The sequence below is a fragment of the Pungitius pungitius genome, chromosome 8 (assembly GCF_949316345.1).
Source record: "Pungitius pungitius chromosome 8, fPunPun2.1, whole genome shotgun sequence".
NCBI lineage: Eukaryota > Metazoa > Chordata > Actinopteri > Perciformes > Gasterosteidae > Pungitius > Pungitius pungitius.
Window position 1 is genome coordinate 14573564 of NC_084907.1, and position 15312 is coordinate 14588875.

The window sequence follows — 15312 nt, forward strand, 5'->3', positions numbered from 1 at the left end:
TTGGGACAACTATTCAAACTATGTAAGTCACTCACAACTAGTGCTTCCATGTTCAAGAGTGAACACGGACTACACTAAAACATGACTGGGAGGACTGGGATTGTTGGTATGAGATCATGACACTCAACAAAGGGGCTGTCCTTCCCTGGTAGTTAATGTAACTTTAGTTGCGTGTAATCCTCTCAATTAGCACATTTTATAAACAATACAAACAATACAAGCCCCCACAAATTGGCAGTTTATTTAGATCGGTAACTTAAAACCCAGAGGACTGCTTCCTCATACGCCCTCAGGTTCCCTGAATGAAGGCATGAACACAATATCAACCAACAACTCCAATCTTGACTTGCTGGTAGTACACAGTAAGATGCTTTGCTTCAGTCTGATGTTGAAAACAATTTTAACCTTATTTCTTCCTGAGGGCTGCGAGTTCGGCCCTTTTGTTTGCAGCAGAGGACCCTGGAGGAGCAGTAACGCTCCTGCGAATACGGAGAAAGAGAATTCCTTACCTTCCTTTCTCATTCTGGAGGAACCAAGGGAAGGAAAGGAGGAAAAGAAAATACCTATTTTATTTGATCTTATACAAAATTATCATTGCATATATATTTTCTTTATCTAATTGTAAAGTAGCAAAATTAATGGTATATCCGAGGCATATATCATTAAATTGGTATGTGCCTACTGTTTTTCCCTCGGTGCTTGCTTACTATGAGCACTAATCAAACAAGCATGTTTTGTTTGAATCGAGACAGTTTCTGATTTATTTTTTTTAACATGATGCTGCGAAGAAAATCTAGATTTTTATTGTGATCGTTCCATTCACTCTCTTTTAAGCTAGTTTGGTCTTTACAAACTCCTTAGCTGGAAAACGGTCCACTACGTCACCACCTTTGTCTGTGAGTAGTTTGATGCTGATGTAAGCTGCAGCGTGACCAATCAGGGTTTGTTTCAAATTCAACTCTTTTTAACTCATTTTAAAACCGATCGATTATCCGAGAAAAGGTTACAAATCTGAAAGCAAGGCTTTTCATGTAACTTTTTATACCAGATACAATATTTTTATAAGACACCAACGGCCTGCTCCAGGGCGATGTCGTGCTATTCTGGGCGCTTTGAGAGATGAAGAGATGGACTTTTACCAAGAGCTTCTTTGGTGTGAGTGAATGGAGCTTCGAAGGATAAAAGAAACCCTTTTCTAAAGGATGTTAGATTATGAAAGTTACGTGTTAAGCTGTGGGAACAATGCATGGAGTGTTGTGAATTACTCTTTACCTCAGATAGCCCCTTCGGACTCTCTCACTTATCACTTTGCTTTAGATGCTCATGGCATGAGGGGAGTATTTGGGTCAAAAAAACAAAAAAATATGGTCTGAGAGAGCGCAGCGGGACGGGGGAGGGATGAGAGGATAGTGGGGGGAGACAAACAAAACTGCTCTAGGACAGATGGACTTTCCCCCACGTGAATCAATATTCAAGCCCCGATCTCCCCGTTGAGCAATGAGGCCAAAGAGAAGCGGCAGCTGAAAGACAGATGAGACAGAGGGAGGGCTGTGGGATGTCATGTGTAAAGGACTCTCATTGGAGGCAAAGAGAAAGCAGGCTGCTATGCACATTGTAAGGGGGGGAAAGGGGAAACGAAAAGCATCCTCCTACGCGCTGAAGCCATCTCGGTCGCTCCGCGACATTCTGGAGTCCACGTCTCAGTGTCCTTCAGGTAGGAACTGAACACATTATGAAAGCATTTATATTCATAGTTGTTGTTAGTACAAGAGAAAAAGGACAAGCTAAGTGTTGGGATGTTTCTCACACGTTTTTAAATATTCGTTTAATCTAACTCTTTTTTTTTGCAGTTTGACTAGATCCAAATCTTAAAAGCTTACAATGTAGACCAATGAATAATTGAGCCACTAGAGGCATTACAGAATCGGACAAACTGAAAAGCCAAAAAGAAGCCAATGAATGATGAATTATTGCGTGAAAGTAAACGACTGACGAATGCAGGGTCAACACTGTGAAACCAGGACTCATTTGTTGATTTTATTTGGATAATGGTTGTTTTTAAAAAAAAAAAATTCTCCTGTATTTAATGTTATAGTTCTGGGGAGGAAAAGCTCTCACAAGCCTGGAATGATGTCCTCCAAGTTGAAGTGGCTGATTGTGATTCAGCTCTTGCTGAATGAAGAGGCTTTGTGCAGGGTCCCACCTCCTCTGGCGCTCAGATCCACTCCACTTCCAGCAGCGGCCATCAACGAAGCGAGCGACACACCAGCCGAACGCGATCACCTGCCGCTCCTGGGACACAAACTCCAACGCACTATCCCGTCTGAACAAAACCCTAAGTCTGCACAAAAAGAGGGGGGAGTGCAATCTGCCAAACATATAATTTCAGTCCTCAGGGCCAAGCTTCCGGAGCAGATACAAGATTACCTCCACATAAACGTAAGCTGCAGGGAGCTGCTAGCCGCCAGCACCTTGTACGACCCATCGTCCTCCTTGTTCCCCCAGGAGCTCCTGGCTCTCTCTTTGGTGCCTGTGTTGGTGGTGGCAGGCTGCCAACAGGAGGCACAGACCCTGGTGCTCAAGCTGCACGACCTCCTTGGAGTGGCGGACGCGGAGGACCTCCTGATGGAGGTGGAGGCTCTGATAGAGCGCAGGGTGAGCAAGGCGGCATCTACGCCTGCCGGGAGGAAGCAAGCAGGTCGCCACATGGAGGCTGTGATGTTTAACATCCAGCAGCTGACCGCGCTGGGAGAAGGTCACTCGAAGCACGAAGGGCGCTGTGAGGGTTGGACCCGGGTCAGTGGAACCGCCCTCACGGGAACAGCCGCGGAAGGAGCCAGGGGGGATCTGGAGGAGGCCATGGGCGCCTGCGAGAGACTCGGAGCGCTGTGTGCTGGTGTGACCAGCAGCGGACCGCTCCAACCTGGGGAGTACAGCGGAGTGCTGAAGAACGGCAGTCGCGTCTTACCCTCCGAATTCCCCGGGTCTGAATGCTGGATCCGACGGTGCGGCGCGGAGGAGGGTGCCTGGGGTCGACGGGTGAGTCGCAGCACCCGGAGGAGCTGCATCAACAAAAGCGAGGAGCGCGTGTACAACGTGGTCGAGTGGATCCCGGCAGTCAGCACCCTGTACAACCTCGGCACAGCCGTGTATTACGCCTCAGTCAACTGCTCTGAGACGGCCAAGGAGAGGGCCCTCCTCAGCGCGGTGGACCTCGGCACAGATGCTCTCATGGTGGCGACAGGGGGGACCGCCGGGGTGGCGGGCTACGCTCTGGGCGCGGGCGTGAAGACCGGTGTGAAGGCGGGCGTCAGGTACCTGCTCAACTCCATGAAGCAGGAGGACGACGTGCTGGTGAACCAGGTCAGCTGGGAGGACGGCGTCTTCGCCGTTCAGTAGGCCGAAGGGTCAACAAATCAACCTGTGAATATTTAGTTTATTAGTTTAAATCAAACAAGGCAGTTACACAGGATCAATGTTTGTGGACTGACATGGATAGTAACATATTGGTTTACTAGACGTAATATAGTCTAGATTATTTAAAAAACAAGATTACCCATTTTTGTATTAGAATACTGAGTGGATTATCAGAAGTTTTGAAAGAGGAACAAAGCTTTTTATTTATGTGACTGCACAAACTTCAATCACAGTTTGACACAATGATTCTTCTTTATTACAGTTCTCAGTGATTTTTGTAATGGAACATATGACATTGATTTAGGGTATTGTGGAGTTATATTACACATTACATTACATGTCATTTAGCTGACGCTTTTTGTCCAAAGCGACTTACAATAAGTGCAAACAAGTTTGATGAAGTTCATAAAGTAAGCTTTTAACCCTATTTTTGCAACTAGAACATGTTTGTGTATAATTAAATAAATAGTACATTAATGTATCATTTTAAGCAGCAACTTCTGAAGAAAAAGTCTCAGGAAATTAAACCTCCATTCCCTAAAGACTTCATTTTACTCTACATCCCGTTTTTTTCTCCCGGCTGTTGAAAACATTTTGTCATGCCATGAAAACATTTTGTCAAGTCAGAGTCACATTCCCAACAACTAATGAAATATATGTTTTCTTTTTTTCTTAAATGTCAGAAAATTGTACAGTATATTAAAACTATGTGCACCTACAGTGACTGCAGTGTGGTAATTCTGAATATTCTCATGCTGCATGTATTGTAATTGTCTTGACTATTTTTTTTAAAAGAGTAGTGAAAATACAGTATTTGAAGTGCAATTTCACATTAAACTGTATTTTCTACTTACGCTAAGTCTTTGTCTGCAACATACAAAGCACAGTTTTAGATTGGCACATGCTGAGAGGCTTTAACAAAAAAGAGAAGTTGTTATTGTTTTTACTATTCAGACTAAAATAGGAAGTTACAATTCTGCTGTGAAAATTGTCCCTGAATGTCTACTTGAGGTCTGTTTGAACCCAGATGGCCGACATCTCTGTTAAATGTGCATGCTCTTACCTGGTTCTTCTCTCGCATCCCAATAAAGGGACAAGACAAGTGTAGTCAATGTGTTTGCGTGTTCAAGTGTGCATGGGTGAGGGTGTTTGTCTAAGTTTGGGTGCATGCGTGCAGTGCTCTTCTTTTCCATTAGAAAGACCCACAGTAGGACCAGCAGCCCACAAAATATAACTCCTAATGGATCATTATGTTATCTGGTTACCTAGGCAACATATACATTGTCAAACAGTGATGTCCAGAAACAAAGAAGAGTAATTGATCATTATTTAACATTTTGACTAATTTGACCACATTTTCTGTAACTTTGCTCTGTGAACATTTACCAAACAGCTTGCTTCCTGATAAACCTTTAATACACCAAAATGCCAAATGTTATCAGTTCATGATCTTTTAAACAATTACTTCTGTGTCCAGAAGGAAGATAACCTCAATTTTAAACATTTTAAATATTCTTCCATCTATCCACAGTACAAGCGCAAGTTAGATATACATCTAAGTAGCGTATATGGTGTCAGGCTATGCTAGGCCACTTCTAAAACAGGAATTTTCTACATCCCTATGTGACAAAGTGATGTCACATAGGTTTTTATACATTTTCTTTTAATAAATACTATTTCAAATTAATCTGAGAAGGTATGGCAAGTATGACATCTACTGGTGAAAGTGGGAACTGAAGGAATGAATAAAATATGCAAATAATCAAGTTATACTAGTTGGGGGGGGACAAAAAATACCCCAAATGATAACAAGTATTTATTTAAAGAGAAGTGAGAAGGTCTCTATTATAAAGACAAACATGAATATGAAATGTTAATTATTGTACATAAAACTTTAAGAATTTCTCGTGGGGCCCACGGAAATTGGTTGTTTTTTGGTTACATTTTTAAAATGATTTTCCAGCCAGATAAAATGGGAGGGTAAACAGCTCCTCACCACACTCTCGTAAGAGAAAAGTGGTCAAACGTTTTGCTCTGGAATTTGCCCTTGAATTTGTCATCTCCATTTTAGGAAGTGTTCTGCATGGAAGAGAGGAACCCTGAATCCTCCCTTTTAATGTATGATAAGGATGAATCGGCTGTATCAAAGACCTTTGTGTGAAAGATATGAATAGGTGCCTTTGAAGGATAGGAGAAGATATGAAATAACCTTCAGGGAAAGCATGGAGCCCTGTAAGTGTGTGGTATTTTTGCTTATACGGCATCTAGTCTAGGCTTGCACAGCAAAGTGTTTGCACCCATCTTCCATTGGAAAGATTTGTATCACAGTATTAGTGTCTCAAAACGTGTAGGTGACCCCAATTACATTTTCTTTGTTTCAAAGAAGAAAAGATTAACTTTTGTCAGAAAATGTTACAGCATTAAAAATTAAATTTCTCCTTCCAAATATGCAGATTTAATACATTTTTGTTCTAAATCCAAGAGTTTGTAACGTCCTTCATTAGATTTGAATGTGTTGGATCAATCATTGTGTCAGAAGGCAAACTAATTCAATCTCCTAAAATCATCAAGGGATCTAATCAATAAGTTGATGCATGATTTTCTTTTATACAACTGTAAACAATATTTTATTTAAAATTGCACTAGGTCACGTCTTGCAGTTAATCTGTTCTCAGGCTGTTTCCCTCTGCTCCTCTGCATCTCTTTACCTTGGTCGTCATTTCAAGCTGATTTCCAGTCGTCCATAGTTGTTGAACTTGTCAGTTTATCATAAATATATATTGAATTCATCTCCTCGAATAAGTGTGTAAGGGGAGGGATTCCCGGTGAGCTGACGCGCTTTGAGTGCGTCACCTCTCGTTTCGCCCTTTCTTTCGTAGCGTCGTTTCTCGGGAAATCTCCGAAACAGGGCCGTAAGTTTCTATTTTGATAACCACGCCCCTCGCTACAGATTGACGTGAAAAATGCACCAGCAGCACTCGCGGTCCTCTGACGAGATCGACCAATGAGCTGTCAGCTCTGAGCTCGCTAGGAAGCTGTTTGACCGCATCCGGGCATTTTGGCTCTTACGCGCTTTACCGACGATTGTGTCAGAGCCAAAATGGTGCCCGTTGTTAATTCGAGAAGAACGACTTGGGCGGAATAAGTGTCTATCCAATGAAACACAACTAAGTAAACAAATATTGAGGAAATAACAACCACACGACTGCCTGCTTTTTGGCTTGATCAACAACGTCTTAGTTCCACAACTAAACTAAACCGTCAGCTAGTAACGATAGAACGATAGCTATGCACCTGTCTTAGATGAGCAGTTAGCCAAGGTTAGTCTGTACGACGGTCATAAGTGGACTCTGCCTGACAGCATTGAGTAAGGTAAGCAAACAACTTCTGTGGCCTGGCGCTGTCTACTGTGTTGACTGACACTTCGGCCAAAACAAGCTGACTTAGGGCCAAAAACGAATTGAGCCACGTTATAATTGATCTCGACCTCCAGTGGCTTATTTTAAAAGACGAAAACTCAATTTGCCGATATTAAGCCCCGTTTCCAGTCGTGCATGGCGTTCAGTGAAGTTATCTCCTCTGAAAGTGGTTCGCACTTTACCACCTGAACTCTTGCAAAGCGTCACGTCTGGTGTGTGTGTGTGTGTGTGTGTGTGTGTGTGTGTGTGTGTGTGTGTGTGTGTGTGTGTGTGTGTGTGTGTGTGTGTGTGTGTGTGTGTGTGTGTGTGTGTGTGTGTGTAGGATGGCTCAGTGGGACCGACTGACACAGCTGCCCGATGCTTACAAACAGCAGCTGGATGAGCTCTACAACAGGGATGCTTTACCGATGGATGTGAGGCACTACCTGTCGGCTTGGATCGAGAAGCAGGAGTGGTAGGCCGCCATCTCTTCAACCCATTTTATATCGTACAACGATCACATGAAATTACCTTGTTTTTTAAAACTGTCTTTTGTTCTTTAGGCAACGAGCAGCAGGGGACCATGACTTTGCGATGGCACTGTTTCAGGTCCTGCTGGAGAATCTGGACATACAACACAGTCGCTTTGTCCAGGAGGAGGCTTTCTTATTGCAGCACAACATTAGACGCCGTAAACAGGACTTTCAGGTGTGTCTAAGTGGTATTAATAGAAAACAAAAAGGCCATTGGGAAACATGGCTTAAACTTTGATATCCATCTCTCTCTGTTTACAGATATACTTGGATGACCCGTGTTCCCTGGCAAACACAATTCTATGGTTTTTGGAAAAAGAGAAGGACATCCTGAAGAGTGCGGATCTGGCTGAGCAGGTTGGGCAACATTTTTCATTTAAGTCACACAAGAAGACGACAGAGAGTGATTGTCCTGTGTTACGTAATTCACAAATTATATTATACATTTTGCTTTCAGTTGTTCTGGAAAATATTTGATGTCAGTTAGCAATGCAACATGTTTGTACTTGTTTGACTTTCCGCCAAGATTTTCCACCATGGTTATTAATGCCGCTTTGACTCACAGTTACTCTTTGCACTGGAATACATATGACCCAGTTTCACACACCATGGTCTCTTTATCTCTTTAACTGCTTTGCTTTTCTCAGGTCCAGTTGTTGCATGTAGCAGAAGAAGCCATGGAGACAAGTAACCAGCTGGACATTGAGCGTAAAATTGCTGGCCTTCGGAATGCCGTTGAGGTGAAAAGTTTGGTTGCTTTATAGTATTGTGTTGTGCTTTTGTAATTGCTTTGAAAGACAGCCCAGTTAATTTGTTGTTTTACTCTCTGGACTTTTGGGATATAGTGCATGGAACGTACCATGTCTTGTCTGGAGGAGCAGCAAGACGAGTTTGACTTTAAATACCAAACCTATAAAATGGAAGGTAAGCAAATCAAAGAGTTCTGGTTACATTTCCATACTTTGACTGTGATGTTCTCTTAGGGTGAGCAATAAAGAGGCCTGAATCACAGCTACATCCTGTCTTGTTTTGCTTTGTCTTATATGGAAACTTTGATGCCACTGCGGAATTGTTTATGCAGCTGTGGTTGATGAGGCTGCGCAAAGGAAACAGATGAACGTTTTTCAGCAACTTATCAACAGTCTGGATGAATGTAGAAAGGTACACATATTCTTATTTAGCACCGTCACCTCTCCTTTTGTCCAATGTTTTTCCTAATTCAAAAATAACAATAATATGTTTTGTGTCATTCAACCCTCTTTTTAGAGCACACTGTTAGAGCTAAATAAGCTCCTCGATAGGACTGATGTGCTGATTGGTATATTGGTGAAAAAGGAGCTGGTGGAGTGGCAGAGGAGGCAGCAGAAAGCCTGCATTGGCGCTCCAGACAACGTTTGTCTGGATCAGCTGGAGAAGTGGTATGTTCATCTCGAACCTGCTTTCATCAGTTTTAATCTTTAACGGTTATATTAATTACCATTTTTTCAAGTGCAAGGCTGGACAACAAGGTAGGGGAAACTGTACTTTTATGGACCTCATCACTTTTGCTCTTTTGCTTTTATCTTGAAGGTTCACCTTTGTGGCACTGTGTCTGTTTCGGGTGCGGGAGTTTCTTGATAAGCTGGAGGAGCTGGTAGGAAAAGTGTCCTATGAAAACGACCCGGTGAAGTCCCAAAAACCCAAAATGCAGAAGAGAGCAGATACTCTTCTTAAACACTTACTCCGAAGGTGTGTCTTAAAGACACATTTCCATACACTGTCTTGCTCTCTTATACTTTCCATGTTAAATATTATGGTCTCTTTTTCTTCAAGTTCCTTTGTTGTGGAGACTCAGCCCTCCATGCCTCAGGGGAAAGGACCTCTGGTACTCCGCACAAATGTCCAGTTTGCTGTCAAGACCAGGTGGGTTTTCCACTACAGGCAATCACTACAATGCTATGTATTTTTGACTTAATATACAGTATATGTACACACCTTTCCTAGGTATATTTCCACCAATGCCCTCTCTGTGATGTGGCAATCTATATCCGTTTTGCTAATTACATATGCAGTCCTCAAGTGACTCTTTGAAAGAGGGGAATCTGTACTGTACTGGTCTGTGGTTGCAGTAGAGCTAAATCCACCTAAACTAGATCACTGGCTGTAGTTGTTTTTAATCCACCAATTGGACATTATAGCAGTGCGGATCTAAACATGATAACCATTGTATTTGAATGCTTTTCCCTGAAGCCTTTTACAACTTCTGAGTGTATTTGTTGTTTTTTCTGACCCGTACAATGTTATGGGTTGGGGGCGACTCAAACCAATGGCTTTGCTTCAATGCACTAGCGAGCAACCTAACCACAGTCAGGGGGCGTGTGCCTGTGGTGTTCTTGAGCAGGGGAACACGGAAGAAAAAATAAAGTAAACCATCAATCCTACTATAAGCCTTTTAATGATTCTAAAATATTTTACCTAATTTAATATTTTCAGGCTTCTTGTTAAGTTTCCTGAGCTGAACCACTCCATGAAAGTGAATGTGTGCATGGACAGGTGAGTTCATTTAACCGCACACGACAACCTGCAGTTTGAGTTTTGGATGTTTTGTTACCCCCCTGTGGTCACCACTTTGTTTTTCTCCTTATTGAATGTAGGGAGGCTCCTCAGCTCAAAGGGTGAGTACTTATTTGATATAACTTTAGCATTCCTATCAAGGGGTATTTCAACAAGAACTCTTTTGATGTGAATTTGTTTGCAGATATCGGCGTTTTAATGTCTTTGGGACCAAAAGCAAGGCCTTGAACATGGCAGAGAGCCAGAGCGGGGGCATGGTAGCTGACTTCAGGCATCTTGTGAGTGATAGCCATTTAAACTCTGAATAAATATTAAATCACAATGGATAAAACTCAACAATGTGATATCAAGATTTCTTTGCGAAATGTGAATGGTACATTTTCAACTATAGACATTTTCCACTGCACACATAAAACAGTCTCCATGATATAAACTGTAGTGATTTAAACCCAAATGTAAATGACTGACTTTGTGCCTAATTATTTGTATGTAGACTCTAAAGGAGCAGAAGTGTGGCGGTGGTGGCAAAGGAATCAATGATGTGAGTAGACAACCCAGAAGATATCGGACGTTCTTAAACTTTACTCAAGTCATAATTCAAGGAGATATGAACGACCAAATAACCTTTGTGTGTTTGTCTCTTGGTGTTGACAGATTTCTCTCAGTGTCACAGAAGAACTGCACATCATCTACTTTGACACTTTATTTGAGATGAAAGGCTTGTCAATTGAGCTGCAGGTGTAGTTTTTTTTTTTTTTTTCAACCTCCATGCTTTTTTATTTTGCTTGATGAGGTAAATATAAAATAAATAAGTTCTCATCCCCTGGTACCCAATTTAGGCCTCCTCAATCCCGGTGGTCATCATCTCCAACTCCAGCCAGCAGCAGAGCGCCTGTGCCTCCGTCCTGTGGTTCAACCTGCTGAGTGTGGACACAAAGGTGAGACTAACACACACCACGCAGCATCCTGCAGGGCCACTGAGAGGCATCAGAAATGAATTGTGTGTACACTTGTTAACGTGTGTCTGTTTCCCCAGGACGTCATGTTCTTCGCCAATTCTCCTTCAGCCACTTGGCCGCAGTTCGGAGAGATGTTAAGCTGGCAGTTTCTCTCTGCCACTAAACGTGGTCTGAATGAGGCTCAGCTGGAAATGATTGCACAAAGACTCTTTGGTAAATGTTCTGCTGCTGTTGTTTGGCTTTGCTTATCTGGGGTTGTTCTCTAAAAAGAGGGATGAAAACACGTTTTTCTTTGCTTTACATACAAAGGTAAAGAATAACTCAAGCTCAGCAACATATTTGGGCCTTTTTGGATTTCGTCTTTTTGATTAGATGAAGAAGAGAGTATAGTATATATAGTATGTCCAACTCTATTCATTAGGGAGGTGGTAAATTGGTACTATTTTAACACAATTCACCCGATCAAACAAAAGGATGTCCAAACTTTAAAAGTATTTTTTCCATAATTTAGAGCAACATCTGTAAGTGCTCAGGGCGACAAATCAGTCTACATTTTTACAACTTTATTTTCATAGTACTTTCTGGAAAGTGTATCAACAGAATAATGGCATCATCCAGCAGGATTTCAATCAGATTTTGATCAAAACTGTTGCTTTGTAATGCATCTCCAACCAACCAGGAAAGCAGAAAACATATGACACCTGCAAAGTGACTTGGTCCAAATTTAGCAAGGTAAGAATGTTTCCTATCAATATCTTGACATTTCAACTTTTGCCTCTGGCTTAACTTAAGTGAAAGATTGAAGGTTATTCCCATGATAAATTGTCCCCTAATTCTTCCTCTACCATCAGGTCAAAATGTCAAAATGTTGTTGGTTCATGATCAAATACCTGAAAAAACGCTTGGTTTTCTGCTAATATGTACAGTACGTCTGTACGTTAACCAACATGGCTAAATGAGGAGTTGAGCTTGATAACTATTACCTTCTGAACCTCGGCACTTTAACAATGTGACCGCGTTAGTCGATAATCCCTCCTACATCAACCAACAGTAGTTTTTGGATTTAATTCACTGCGACTAGTTAGGATCAAAAACAAGGTGCGCACCTCATGTTTTATCCATCGCACAACTCGTGCTACTTAACAACAAACATCACAGCCTCTCAGAGCAGCCAGTCTGATTGTAGATTCCTAGTCTTGTGTATTTAATGTTAATGAATGTAGTGCAGGTTCAAATTGAGCTTTTCCACACGCTGTTACAGGAAAATACCCCTGACACATTCTGGGTGTGGTTCGATGGCATCCTGGTGATGGTGAAAACATACCTTGAAGACCTGTGGCGGGATGGGTATGTTTTAGTCAAATCGGGGCCTTTAACCACTGGAGAATGGGAAAGTTGAGACTTTTTTTCTTTGCTGTAGCCTCATCATGGGTTTTGTGAGCAAAAGCAAAGAGAAACACCTCCTGAAGAAGAAACAGAGAGGCACGTTCTTGTTGCGCTTCAGTGAAAGTGTCATCGGTGGAATCACCTTCTCCTGGGTGGAAATCGACATGAATGGTGAGGTCTTTTTTTTTTTTCATGTTTCAAATAGTTTTGTGGTAGAAACCGTAAAAACATCAGATGCTATCACCCTGCGGCATTGTAGGTGAGCCTGAGGTGAAAACAGTTCAGCCCTTCAACAAGGTTGACCTCAGCCAGATTCCCTTCCAAGAAATCATCAGGAATTTCCAGATCTTAGAAGCTGAAAACATCCCAGAAAGTCCTCTTCTCTACCTGTATCCCAACACCCCTAAAGATGAGGCTTTTGGAAAATACTACTCTGCGCAGAAAGGAAGTAAGGATATCAACTCTCTCTGCTGATTCTTTTTGCCTGCAGCTCACATATTTTTGGAAAGCAAAATGACCCAAAACCCGCTTAATACCGGGCTTGCTGTTTTTGTTAATGCCTTGTGAACGTGGTTTTGCCTTTAAGTATTCACGGGTGCAATTGCATTTTGTTGGTGGTGTTATAATAATAATAGTAATATGACACCTTACTTTTTCCTTCTCTTTCAGGTGACAATCTCTACTTGCAATACATCAAAACCAGGCTGATGTTTGTTTCAAAGGAGTAAGTGTGCTATTTTTTTTCTCCAGGCTGGCTTACAGCATTTTGCTTTTTAAATTAATACTTAATCCGCCTGTATGTGTTCTAAATGTGCTCATTACACTAAAACAGCTACGAAGGAAGATACACTGCAAAAAGTAGTGTTCCGACCCCCTTTTTTTAATGTCTTGAGCAACTGGTTGTGATCGCTGTTTGTCATTGGTCGTGTAGGAAGCCACCGGAGGCTAGGTCACCCATGTCCTCTGGCATGGAACAGTGTGAAGCCCTGGAGCTGATCCACGGCCTGGGTGGAGAGGCAGCTGGTGAGTCACGGCTCTCCTTGCTGTCCCATCCAGCTGAAAACCTCGTCCAAACAACCCCTCTGCCTTCGTCACAGAGCTCTGTGGTGCCCTCTCTGTTTTGACCTTGCACTTAGGGAAATAATTTGGGAGATGGTGTCTACATCGATGTCATGCGACCGCTGTGAAACTGTTAAACTTCTCACTTACACCCCGTGGGGCTGCGGGTGTCTTCTACTGCATGTGCACGTGTGGTAGTTTGCTCTACTGAACACACAATCTAACCATGATGGGTTTGAGCAAACTGTTTCTAACAACTATATTTCATTGTTTATAGCTTTTTGATTCTACCTTCAACGGTTGAATTCTGTCACCGTTTGCTTTGTGTAAATATTATAATCGATGGAAAGATGTTGTTCAAACAAAACAGCACAAAGCCACAGGTTAGAAAAACCCAACGGCAATGGTAAATTATGAAGTCATAGATCAGTGGTTCTCAACTGGTCTGGCTCCTGGACACACCATCACCCCTTAATGACAAGCCGCGACCCAAATCGAGAAACATTCTCAACATCTCAAATTCATTCAAAATCAAGTTCATAAGCTGAATTTTATATTTTATATTCAGGATGTTTAATTATCCTAAAAACCCAATGTCTCCCCCATATCACAATGGTTTGACCCAAGCTGGCACATGGACGGACGAGCCGGCAAAAAAACGACACTCCCTTCAAAATAAAATCACAGGATGATTTTTTTTCTGATTGCAAGGCCCCGCAAAGGCCCTCGACCCATTAAAAACGGGTCCACGACCGACCCACCAGTTGAGAATCACTTTTCAGATTTCTTATCATATTTGTTGAAGCCAGGCGAGGAAATTCTCTGCTTTCCGCCTCTCTGATAATTCAACCATCTTTTTGCTGTTTGCTTTTTTTTAAATAAGTTAAATTGAATCTTTTCATTTAACTCTCTGACAAGAAGGTATGTTCCTCTATGACTTACACAAGGCAGTAACTACTTCTGAATTATTTAAACAGTAAAAAAAATCTGAGTGTAATGCAACTTAGAGAAGTTGAGATATTAGATGAGCTGAAGGGACTGTTCCACGCCTTCAAGCAAGTCACAACAATCTTGGTCCAAATGCGTCGGCACTTTCTTTTTTCTGTTGGTGGGTTGCATACCACATCACATTTTTGTGAAAGCAGTACCACAGATATGTAACACAGCCACGGTAGTGAAAGCATTATGATTCTTTTGATCCATTTCTCTGTTCACAGAACCAAGCGGGGGTTCTCCTTCAATGCTGTCACTCCGGGAAGCGGGTGACCCTGAGCCCATGCTCTCTGACTCTCTTGCAGCCTCAGATGATCAGGCACCGACGTTCCAATCCCCCTTCTACTTTGTTGATCCTACCATCTTTCCAGATGACCCAGTCCTGCACGATTTCAATCTCACAGGATTTAATTGCCTGTCCCCACAATCCTGTGGAAGCATTTTCCAATAAGCCTCTGTTTTGTATATTTAACCAAACCACTATCATTCACCATCAGCTTTACTTACTGCAACTTGCATTTCAACTTCCACGTCATACAGATGTGGCATATCTAGTAAATCTACAACATAAAAGTTTGCCATTTTTATCTGAAGTACTTGACTGTTTTAGTTGTTTTTCTTTTTGAATCAGCATTTGAACAGCACTGTGCAGTTAGTCTGATTACATGATGACGTATAAATGTCTATTTGAAGACACAAACAAGATAAATTAATTAGCTGGTCTAATTAGCTACTGTCTCAGGGGCACTCTTAAGTATTATGTAGATGTCACGAAAAGAGTCATCAAAGCAATAATATACCACTGACCATGTAAGCAGATTACATTGCACTGACTTTTTGTCTCAATGTTTGTTGAGAATGCCCCTGATGTTTTATTGTTGCTACCTGCAGCTTGTGATACACTGTTCTGACACATAGCACTTCCTCCTTTTATATACCTGTTTTCTCAAACTATCACCAATAAAAGGTAAATAATTGGGTTTGTATGTGTTGCTCATTAATGAGAATTAACAA

The 15312-nt window shown here is 41.9% G+C and overlaps 2 protein-coding genes across 2 annotated transcripts; both read left to right on the forward strand.

Annotated features, from left to right (window-relative positions):
* Positions 1–1500: 1500 nt before the first annotated feature.
* Positions 1501–4524, forward strand: apof (apolipoprotein F). The gene is made up of 2 exons (XM_037447785.2): positions 1501–1714; positions 2096–4524. The coding sequence occupies exons 1-2, from the start codon at positions 1561–1563 to the stop codon at positions 3397–3399; spliced, it is 1458 nt and encodes a 485-aa protein (XP_037303682.2). The 5' UTR covers positions 1501–1560; the 3' UTR covers positions 3400–4524.
* A 1994-nt stretch (positions 4525–6518) lies between these two features.
* stat2 (signal transducer and activator of transcription 2) lies at positions 6519–15278 on the forward strand. The gene is made up of 24 exons (XM_037490225.2): positions 6519–6789; positions 7159–7290; positions 7379–7523; positions 7610–7705; positions 7996–8088; positions 8194–8272; positions 8430–8509; positions 8615–8766; positions 8918–9076; positions 9161–9250; positions 9821–9880; positions 9982–10002; positions 10086–10179; positions 10395–10442; positions 10556–10639; positions 10741–10839; positions 10938–11073; positions 11540–11592; positions 12122–12207; positions 12281–12417; positions 12506–12694; positions 12916–12970; positions 13178–13269; positions 14523–15278. The coding sequence occupies exons 2-24, from the start codon at positions 7160–7162 to the stop codon at positions 14747–14749; spliced, it is 2406 nt and encodes an 801-aa protein (XP_037346122.2). The 5' UTR covers positions 6519–6789; position 7159; the 3' UTR covers positions 14750–15278.
* Positions 15279–15312: the final 34 nt, after the last annotated feature.